The sequence below is a fragment of the Rhinopithecus bieti genome, unplaced genomic scaffold (genome assembly GCF_001698545.2).
Source record: "Rhinopithecus bieti isolate Rb0 unplaced genomic scaffold, ASM169854v2 scaffold_26659, whole genome shotgun sequence".
In the NCBI taxonomy this organism is placed as follows: Eukaryota; Metazoa; Chordata; class Mammalia; order Primates; family Cercopithecidae; genus Rhinopithecus; species Rhinopithecus bieti.
In genome coordinates, this window is record NW_016811855.1 from 197,269 (window position 1) to 208,195 (window position 10,927).

A 10,927-nucleotide genomic window follows, 5' to 3' on the forward strand; every position below is an offset into this window, starting at 1 on the left:
CGGATTTCAAGTGATCCACCTGCATCAGCCTCCCAAAGTACAGGGATTACAGGAGTGAGCCACCGTGCCCGGCCTCCCACAGTGCTGGGATTACAGGAGTGAGCCACCGTGCCCGGCCTCCCACAGTGCTGGGATTATAGACGTTACCAACCGCACCGGACCTCCCACAGTGCTGGGATTACAGACGTGAGCCACTGCGCCCGGCCTCCCACAGTGCTGGGATTATAGACGTTAGCCACCGTGCCCGGCCTCCCACAGTGCTGGGATTATAGATGTTAGCCACCGCGCCCGCCTCCCACAGTGCTGAGATTACAAACGCGAGCCACGGCGCCTGCCTCCCACAGTGCTGGGATTACAGACATGAGCCACCACACCTGGCCAAAACTCAATTTCTACTGCAACACCATTTGGGCCCAATGCAAGTTGGGAGACCATAAAATCTGGTCTTAAACGGTTCTTCATGTCATAATAATTTTACATCTATTCCGCAAAAAGGAAAGCAAATGGAGAGAGGTCTCTTGGGTACAGGCGTGTATGGCCCTTTACTGGTTCTCTTACTTCCAGGCACAGGAAGCTAAGGGGCCCCTCACAGCTGCTCTCCCTGGAAGGACACCCTCCCTGGAATCTCCTCAGTTCGGGTCCCACCAACTCTAATACAGAATTCCATCAAAAAAGTCATCAGGCGCGGCCAGGCGCGGTGGCTCCCGCCTGCAATCCCAGCACTGTGGGAGGCCGGGCATGGTTGGTAACGTCTATAATCCCAGCACTGTGGGAGGTCGAGGTGGGCAGATCACGAGGTCAGGAGATCAAGACCATCCTGGCCAACACGGTGAAACCCCGTCTCTTCTAAAAATATAAAAAACTAGCCGGGCGTGGTGGTGGGCACCTGTAGTTCCAGCTACTCGGGAGGCTGAGGCAGGAGAATGGCGTGAACCTGGAAGGCGGAGCTTGCAGTGAGCTGACATCACGCCACGGCACTCCAGCCTGGGTGACAGAGCGAGACTCTGTCTCAAAAAAAAAAAAGTCAACTCCCCATTATCCCACTAGCCCTGGCCTATATGCGCCACTGCCCTAGTAAGTCCAAGCCGTACCACTGGGAGTGGGGCCCCCTAGTCCACAGTAAGAGGCAGTTGACAACACTGGAGGGCACTCAGAGTGCATGTGCCACCCCCATGGGGTGAGCCTCCAAGTGTCCTGCTCCCAGCTGCCTCTCGCCCACACACAGGTGTCCTGGGTTACAAACCAGCCCCTCAGGAACGAGAGCACTTTGGAATCATCCTGTGTGTTTCCAAAACTTCCCTCCTATGGCCCTGCAGGAAGGAGCCTGTCATCCTGATGGGCAGGGGGATCAGGACCCCCCACAAGCCTTCAGCAGAAGGGCAGGCACACAGGATTGGGTGCAAAATCCAAAACTTTAGTAGAGCAGGGAGCAAGGAGCCTGAGAGTGGGCACGCTGGCTGTGCACACGCCGGACACTTTCACAAGCACGCAGAACGACCACCTACCACGTCCATAACGCTCCAGATGTCCTGAGTGGAGAGAGCTGTGTTTATTCACCATGTCATACGCGCATATAGGGAACCTCTATTTAGGAGCTGGTGGCCTGCACTCAGCACTGCACAGATAAAAATATACGACTTTCAACACAGATCCAAATACCCTCACAGTTTAAAAGTCAGGATTCCCTACACAAGTTTTAAGCTGACAGGATTCAAGTTCTGAGTTTTCATATATAGCTTTAACTTGTATTAAACACATGTTTATTTACAACGTGGAAAGAGAATAAAGGGCAATTAAGGCCATTTTCTCTTGTGAAACACTGCAAAATATGTACATAAGTACAACCTAATATAGGCAAAGATTCTAAAAATCATCTTTCTTGGCTTCACGTAATTGAGTATCAGTCGGGGAGTGGAGAGCGGCTGCCGATAGCACCAGGCCACGCCAGGCCACGCCAACAGGGGCGTGTGTGTTCACTTTTTCATTGAGCTGGCCTCAGAGCTGCCGCCGAGCTGGGCCCTGCACGGGCCCAGGTGTGCGCCGCACCCCAGACCAGTCTGAAGCACGTGTCACCGGTCCCTCCGTTCCATTTCCAAATCCACCAAGGTCCACTCAACATACATTTCCAAAAAGAATCCTGCTCTAGGGTCACCTGCGCTGAGGGAGCACACCCGGGGGTCAAAGGGCAGCCACCGGGGGTCAAAGGGCAGCCATCAGGAACCCCCCAAGGAAGTGCCTGTGGCCGCCAGTCACTGCAACCCCACCTCACCTCCGATGCCTGCTGTGCCCAGAGTGGTCCCGCTCATAGCGACGGCCCGTGCGTTCGTATGACCTCGAGCGCTCCCGTCGCTGATCTCTGTAGTAATGACTTTTCTTCTTGTATTTTCCTGGATTATCCACCCGCTCCCGTGACCTGCTTCGGGAACGGGATGAACTCCGGCTCCGAGACTTGTGTGACTTCTGGGGGTACTTGCAGTCCTTGGATTTCCGGGAGCCCCGAATCTCAGAGCCTTTGTAGGGAGCACTGCGGGGGGCCTGTCTCGGTGGGGAGTCACTCCGGCTCCGGGAGCGGCTCTGCGACTTGGACCCGCCAGACGTGGAGCCGCTGTCACTTTTCCTGGGAGGAAGAACACGTATTCTGCAACCGACCGTCTGGCCAGCCAGGCCCAACACAGCCACAGGAGCTCAGATACACAAGCTCCAGGTTTAGAGAAACAAGAAACCACCTCAGGTGAGAATGATTACCCCGAGGGACAGCCCCACCCGGTATCGGCCTCCCGGGTGCGCCCCGAGGCACACACCTCCTCTTAGGAGACGCCGATCGGGATGGGGACCTCGAGTAGCTCTGCTCATGGCTCCGGCTCCGACTTCGACTCTCTCGCCCCTTCGGCAAGCTGTGAACAGGACAGGAGGCAATTACAGACCAGAAGTCTCTCCAGCCAGCCCCGAGAGCCACCCGGGCCGCCAGGGGTCTTACCCGTTCACGGGGCTGTCGGCCTTGGCTTTCTTGGCGCCCTCCGCCCTCCTCTTGGTGCTCTTTGCAGAGGGTGGGGAAGGCTTGCCCCCCTTGCCTTCTTTGGGGGATTCCACTAGAATCAGAACAAGAGGTTAAAAGACAACCACAAAAAAACTCCCCCAATAAGAAACAAGTTAGTAGAGCAAGATAAGGCCCCTCTCCACGTCGCACAGCGATGCAGACTGTAACTGCCTGCCAGCCTGGGACCCGGAACTTACACAGGCATCACAGAAATGCAGATGGGGCCGGGCGCGGGGGCTCACGCCCATAAGCCCAGCACTTTGGGAGGCCGAGGCGGGCAGATCATGAAGTCAATAGATCAAGACCATCCTGGCCAACATGGTGAAACCCTGTCTCTACTAAAAATACAAAAATTAGCTGGGCTTGATGGTGTGTGCTTGTAGTCCCAGCTACTCCAGAGGCTGAGACAGGAGAATCGCTTGAACCCGGGAGGCGGAGGTTACAGTGAGCCGAGATCGTGCCACAGTACTTACCTGGCAACAGAGCAAGACTCCATCTCAAGAAACACAAAACAAAAAAAACCCAAAACATATATATGTGTGTGTGTATACACACACACACATACACACAAATTACCTGAGCGTGGTGGTGGGCGCTTGTAATCCCAGCTACTTGGGAGGGTGAGGCACAAGAATCACCAGAACCTGGGAGGCAGAGGTTGTAGTGATCCCAGATAGTGCCACTGCACTCCAAGCTGAGCAACAGAGTAAGACTCCGTCTCAAAAAAAAAAAAAAAAAAAAGAAAGCTGGGCATAGTGGCTCAGGTCTGTAATCCCAGTACTTTGGGAGACCAAGGCGGGCAGATCACCTGAGATCAGGAGTTCAAGACCAGTCTGACCAACATGGAGAAACCCCATCACTACTAAAAATACAAAATTAGCTGGGTGTGGTGGCAGGTGCCTGTAATCCCAGCTACTTGGGAGGCTGAGGCATGCGAATCGCCTGAACCTGGGAGGCGGAGGTTGCAGTGAGCTGAGACAACGCCAGTGCACTCAGTCTGGGCAACAAGAGAGAAACTCTGTCTCAAAAAAAAAAAAAAAAAAAAAAAATGCAAGCTGGGCACAGTGGCTCAGGCCTGTAATCCCAGCACTGTGGGAGGCCAAGGCGGGCGGATCACGAGGCCAGGAGATCGAGACCATCCTGGTTAACAAGGTGAAACCCCGTCTCTACTAAAAATACAAAAAACTAGCCGGGCGTGGTGGCGGGTGCCTGGAGTCCCAGCTACTCAGGAGGCTGAGGCAGGAGAATGGCCTGAACCCGGGAGGCGGAGCTTGCAGTGAGCCGAGATTGCGCCACTGCACTCCAGCCTGGGCAACAGAGCGAGACCCCACCTCAAAAAAAAAAAAAAAAAAAAAAAAAAAAAAAAGAATTAGCCAAGCATGGTGGCGTGTGCCTGTAGTCCTAGCTATACAGAAAGCTGAGGCAGGAGGATCATTTGAATCCAGGAGTTGGAAGCTGCAGTAAGCTATGATCACACCACTGCACTCCAGCCTGGGTGACAGAGACCCTGCCTGAAAAAAAAATTCCCGCACTCTAACAGACTCACCCAGCTTGGGGGCAGGTGAGAACCCTGAGGTACCATCCAGCACCTGTGCACCCCCAGGCAGCAGGCCCCGGGCTTGGGCCTTTGCCTCTTCCATAGCGTGCTTTCGCTTTTCCACTTCACCCTCCAGGTGTGTGAGATCAACCTGCAAAAGCCAGAAGGCATCCGTTCAGAATCGAGTGTTTCTGGCCAAACACAAATGCATAAGTGACATGAAAAAATGCTGAAGAACCTTTTTCCGAGCATAAAGCTGCAAGATCTTTAAGCAGATTTCCTGAATTTCTTCTTCAGTTGCTCCAAACAAAAGAAACCAATGGGGACGATTGGGCAAAGGGATCTGTAAAAACAAACACCATCATTGTTACACTTTCCTCAACTTCAAGGCCAGCAAGACTCAGGACAATTAAAAAAAACAGCCTGTTGGTTACCAAAATGCTTTGGCCCAGATTAGCATAATTTGAAGAATAATACAATAAACTTTACTGGAGACTCACGAAAAAAAAAATCAGACTAGAATCTCTCCAAAGTAGCAACACACTGACCTCCAGTGTCCGGGCAGCAAGATAAATGCAGGCACAGGCGATGCTCTCAGGCTGGAACCGCACGAAGACGTCGGTACGAAGACTGTCGTTCATGTAATTCCTGGAAACCAAACACAGGAAGAGCTGCAACACCCCACCCCGGGAACCCAGGTCTTCCGCCTGCATTATCTAGAGAAAGTCTAGATAAATTTACTACTCCTCTAAGGAGTCTACTGCTAGGACTCAGAGCTAGACAGTCCTGTGAATCTCAAGAGTTAATGGAGAAATATTCTAGCTGCTTTTTCTAAATACAGGACAGGAAGGCACAGAAATTATTAGAAAAAAAAAGCTGGCTGAATGTCAGACAATACGTGTTGCTATGAAAGAGAACCAACTTTAACTTTACTTTTCCCCTCAACCTTGGCCTGCTCTCATGCAAAGCATGATGCCTCAGAAAGAAAATGTCTACTGGAGTCACTAAAACGCTTTTGATTAAAGAAATCTAAATGCTCAAAATCCATAGTGCAGAGAAACATGCAAACTCAAATGAACTGGCTGAGCACAAAGCCGGTGTGGCTGCTGGGAGACAAGCCATCCTCTTGCGTTCCTCTTCCTCTTCCTCCAGGGCGCTGGCACCAGGCCCCTTCTCTGCTGACCGAGCTGCAGCTTCCTTGAAGGAGTCCACTTGGAAGAGGGAAAAGCCCCTTGGGTGCAAGTTGGACGCGTGGGAGCGTCGTGCGGAGGGAGGCTCCGCACCCAAGGGCAGGCCTCTTCTCGGGCTCACCAGAGCCGCTGCCAACTGTCCCATTTCAACAAGGAGTCTTAAAATGAACATTCATAAAATCAGAAGCAACACGATACTGAACATTTCATCACATACATTCTTTAAATTCTGTATTTAGAAGCTATAAAAATACGACCATTTACATTTTTTAAAAGTTAAAACATTTAAAACTGGCTACATTTTCGCATTTTCCTTCAGATATCTAAGATTTAATAGACTAAAACCAGACCTTAGACTAACTTTATGAATATTGCAAAAACAAAAAGGGTAATTCCGTGAGGACAGGTGAACTGGTTTTATATTTACTGCTCCTCACACACACCAATAGCGGTGAGCCTTGGAGCGGGGCTACACCGGCGGACGGGCGGGTCGCGAGGGAATCCGACCCATGAGCCTCCCCCAGTATCTGTCCTAAATAAACCTTGGAGAACGTAACATACAAACCCACTCAGAGATTTCTAAATGGTAAGTCTCTGGCGGCAGCTCCAGGCATCACGGGGGAATCTGTGTGGCGTCCGTGTGGCCACACCCCCTGACACAAGCGTGCCAGTGCACAGCTCTAACACAGATACACTCAACAATGAGTAACCTTTCGATTTCTAATCAACAACTTTCAGTATTCAAGTAGTGATAGTATTAATCCATGAACTTTAAATTCTTTAAAACAAATGAAATCTTGAGAACATATAAACTTATTGTTGTATTTGAAACGATACAATATTTTTTAAAGTATCCATGAAATAATTTAAAGATGCACACCTTTTACCAGAGCGTGTCACCCAAAGCTGCTGAAAACAGCAACTTCAGGGCTTCTAGAAATCATGACATAACCCCACACTGACATCAGCCAATTTGTCTCTTCAATTCTCACAGCTTTCCATACTATTTTTTTTTTAAGAGAAAGGTACTGCATCTTTATCATACAGGTACAGCAGTTTTAAAGGGACAAAATTCAAGTCAAGACAGTTACCAACTCTAATCAATACAATTACCAAAGCACGACAGAGGATTAACAAGAAGCACAATCGTCAGAGAACCACAGCAGGAGTCGGCCATGGCTATGCTATGTGCGTACCACCAGTCTAGAGCCAGCCTTCGGTGGAGAGCCTGCACTGGATTGGCTGAAGACGCCGCTGTCCCTGCACCAAAGCGCTTGGACAGCAGAGGAGAAGTCTTAGTCACTTACCCTCAGAGGCTACCCTTTGATTGAAAGAGTACAGAAAAGAAAAGTCAAAATAGGTTCTCTATTAAACATGTCATAGCACCAGACAATTCAGTCAGCAAAAATATGACCCTTACAGACTTAACTCCACGGGAAAAAATTCACCAAAATACCCCCAATACTAAACTGCCTCTTTAGGGTTCCTTTCTAGCACATGCGTTGCTAAAATCAGCCCCAGAACCTTCTCTGCCCCTTCTCCCAGGGGACGCAATGTCAGCGGAGAAACAGATGAAGTCTACACTAGCCTGTCCCTCCACCTTTCCCGGGAAAAGGTCCTCCTGCGCCAAGTCAACAGCTCCCAGAGGAAGCCCACTGACTGCTCTCTTCAGGGTGGGGACACAGGAAGTCCAGGCTTGCAGGGAGGGACGGGCCACCTACCGTGACTGCCAGTGCCCATTCTGGGAGTCTGACTGGAATTTATACAGCAGGAGCACTGGGCACTCGGACAACTCCAGCCCACAACCAAGTCACTGGGCTGCCTACCCACTGCCCAAGTGCCTCAAGTCAATACATTCCTGCACTGCCCTTGCTGGTCTCATAAAACAAGGAAGCTCAACTCACCATGAGGTCTGGACCAGGTGTTGGTTACGCTCACACTCTAACACCTGAAGGTACATAACGATTATCTGGAAGATACGGGTCAGGCAGTTATTACCAAGAACCTTAAGAGCCCAGAATTCAGATCTTGTGGGTGTCCATGCAGCAAACAAGAGCCTCATGCTAGATCCCAGGAGTGGCTCCTGGCCACACGTCTGGCGGATGGCTCGGCTGGAGAGAGCTTTGTGGATGCACCTGCTGTCTGCCTTGGCAGCCAGGCGGGATGCATGCCCGTGAGCCCAGCCGCACAACCCACGGCACAAGCCTCATTCTTCATGGGGCTGGTTTCATTCTCATCTCCAAGGCCTTTCCACCAGTGAGGTTGGCCAGTTCTACACGTCTCTGTACCCCAGTTACCAACGCACCAAAACACAATATGAACATACTTTAGGCAAACAGAGAAGAACACTTCAGGGTGGGCATGCTGGCTCACGCCTGTAATCCCAGCACTTTGGGAGGCTGAGGTGGGCAGATCACCTGAGGTCGGGAGTTTGAGACCAGCCTGACCAATATGGAGAAACCCAGTCTCTACTAAAAATACAAAATTAGCCGGGCATGGTGGTGCATGCCTGTAATCCCAGGTACTCGGGAGGCAGAGGGCTACAGAGCAAGACTCCGACTCCAAAAAAAAAAAAAGAAAAGCACTTCAATCTGTGGTTCTGTCGTGGGCAATTTATGTATAATTTGAACAAACGGCAGAAAGTCGAACAAGCAAATGAGGAAACCCACCAATAAAAAGGAGATGGAACCAAAGATGGAAACAATTTTTTTGAGTAAAACAAGTGCTCTGTTTCCATGTACCAAAAGGCACCCACAATGCTGGGACTGAGGAACAGTGTCGTGGTCATGGTCCTCAGTCAGTACATGCCACAAAACTTGCCAGTCATTTCAGACTAAAGGAGCCAGAATTCCACTAATTCCTCCATAAGAGGAAGTAAGGCTATCACGAAAGCAACTTTAGAAAATTAACTGTTGAGGCTGGGGCAGCGGCTCACGCCTGTAATCCCAGCACTTTGGGAGGCTGAGCTGGGTTCATCGCCTAAAATCAGGAGTTTGAGACCAGCCTGGCCAACATGGTGAAACCCCATCTCTATTAAAGATACAAAAATTAGCCAGGTGTGGTGGCGCATGACTGTAATCCCAGCTACTTGGGAGGCTGAAGCATGAGAATCACTTGAACCTGGGAGGCACAGGGTACAGTGAGCCGAGATCACCCCACTGCACTCCAGCCTGCATGACAGAGTAAGATTCTGTCTAAAAAAAAAAAAGGCTGGGCACGGTGGCTCATGCCTGTAATCCCAGCACTTTGGGAGGTCAAGGTGGGAGGATCACGAGGGCAAGAGATCAAGACCATTCTGGCCAACATGGTGAAACCCCGTCTCTACTATAAATACAAAAATCAGGCCGGGCGCGGTGGCTCAAGCCTGTAATCCCAGCACTTTGGGAGGCCGAGGCGGGTGGATCACGAGGTCAGGAGATCGAGACCCTCCTGGCTAACACAGTGAAACCCCGTCTCTATTAAAAATACAAAAAAAACTAGCCGGGCACGGTGGTGGGCGCCTGTAGTCCCAGCTACTCGGAGGCTGAGGCGGGAGAATGGCGGGAACCCGGGAGGCGGAGCTTGCAGTGAGCCGAGATCGCGCCACTGCACTCCAGCCTGGGCGACACAGCGAGACTCCGTCTCAAAAAAAACAACAACAAACAAACAAACAAAAAAAGAAATGGAAATGGAATGAGTGCAGCAGCCTGACATTAGCAGCCTTGTGGCTTTACCTATCGGCAACTGTATCTTTTGGAAAGACTGTATCATAATTTTATCATGCATTCCTCTACCTGAAGCTAAGCTGCTGGCTCAAGGGGACTCTTATTGCCTGGGTAGGCCTCTTCAGTCATGATTGGAATAAGCTGAAAGCTGAATGTGTCCACTGGGTTTCTGCAGGCATCCAGCCATGGAATGCAATGGCACGATCTTAGCTCACCACAATCTCCACCTTCCACGTTCAAGCAATTTTCCTGCCTCAGCCTCCTGAGTAGGATTACAGGCATGTGCCATCACGCCCGTCTAATTGTTTTGTATTTTTAGTAGAGACTGGATTTCTCCACGTTGGTCAGGCTGGTCTCGAACTCCCAACCTCAGGTGATCCACGGGAGGCTGAGGTAGGAGAATCGCTTGAACCCAGGAGGTGGAGGTTGTGCCTCCATTGCCACTGCCACCATGCCACTGCACTCTAGTCTGGCAACAAAGCAAGACTCCACCTCAAAAAAAAAAAAAAAAAAAACTTAACTGTTGAGAAAGAAAATGTAAACTAAAATTCAGTTTTATAAACTCACCACTATTTTTGAAAGCCCAAACTTAAACAATGCCATTTCCAAAACTCTTAAAAATGTATTACTAAAATAAACAGCTGACACCAGAAGATGAATGCATCAGGAACTACTTTTGAGATGATAGAGAGAAACTGGGAAGCCAAGTCAGGGAGGCACTCAGCCCTCTTCAGAGCCTTCAACTGCACTGAGGTGGAGAGGCGGCCAGGCTGGAGCAGCGGCCTAGGCGGGCTTGCAGGGCGGGAGCCGCACACCCACCTTATGAGGATGCTTCACATGGACGCAGAAACCCAACTCTTTGAGAACTCGTCTTTCCGCCTTTATAATTTGGTTCTTTAAATTAACATAATCTTGATCCAGCAGTAGAGGCACGGGCTTCCTGCCAAAGAGAGCGCAGAGGGTATCCATCACAGTCGAGCAGAGCAAGGCTTCTGAGATCCCGTCATTACCTCCAACTGAGCACCTAATTTAAAGACGCAAACCCCACAACACAACATCGCTGCGAAGTCCACGTCCTCTGATGAACAAAACCACACACCGTTTCTCACAGCCCAGTGCCAACCTACTCATCCCTTCCCAACGATCCTCCCCGCTTTTCCTTACAGAACAACAGCTTCTGGTGCACAAGCATAGACCGAACAGAGCAACAGTTTTAGGATCTCATGGCACAAATGCTAAGAGCACTTTATGTGACTCAAGATATGAGGATATGGGGCTGGGCGCGGTGGCTCAAGCCTGTAATCCCAGCACTTTGGGAGGCCGAAACGGGTGGATCACGAGGTCAGGAGATTGAGACCATCCTGGCTAACAGGGTGAAACCCCGTCTCCACTAAAAAATGCAAAAAACGGCCGGGCGCGGTGGCTCAAGCCTGTAATCCCAGCACTTTGGGAGGCCGAG

The 10,927-nt window shown here is 50.6% G+C and overlaps 1 protein-coding gene across 8 annotated transcripts in view; it reads right to left on the reverse strand.

Moving 5' to 3' along the window:
• Positions 1-1,035: 1,035 nt before the first annotated feature.
• Positions 1,036-10,927, reverse strand: part of CCNL2 (cyclin L2) — a 14,221-nt gene continuing 4,329 nt past the window's right edge. The window contains exons 4-12 of one of the 8 annotated variants that reach the window (XM_017895238.1): positions 10,288-10,408; positions 7,669-7,733; positions 5,123-5,222; positions 4,813-4,917; positions 4,584-4,725; positions 2,978-3,089; positions 2,802-2,894; positions 2,270-2,617; positions 1,036-1,615 (exon numbers count right to left, since the gene is read on the reverse strand). In XM_017895238.1, the coding sequence (XP_017750727.1) occupies positions 1,585-1,615; positions 2,270-2,617; positions 2,802-2,894; positions 2,978-3,089; positions 4,584-4,725; positions 4,813-4,917; positions 5,123-5,222; positions 7,669-7,733; positions 10,288-10,408 (1,117 nt within the window). In that variant the 3' untranslated portion in view covers positions 1,036-1,584. Of the gene's footprint in view, positions 1,616-1,733; positions 2,618-2,801; positions 2,895-2,977; positions 3,090-4,583; positions 4,726-4,812; positions 4,918-5,122; positions 5,923-5,946; positions 7,086-7,668; positions 7,734-10,287; positions 10,409-10,927 lie in introns of those variants that run through there. The other 7 variants (XM_017895237.1, XM_017895242.1, XM_017895241.1 and 4 more) reach the window with 7 other exon arrangements.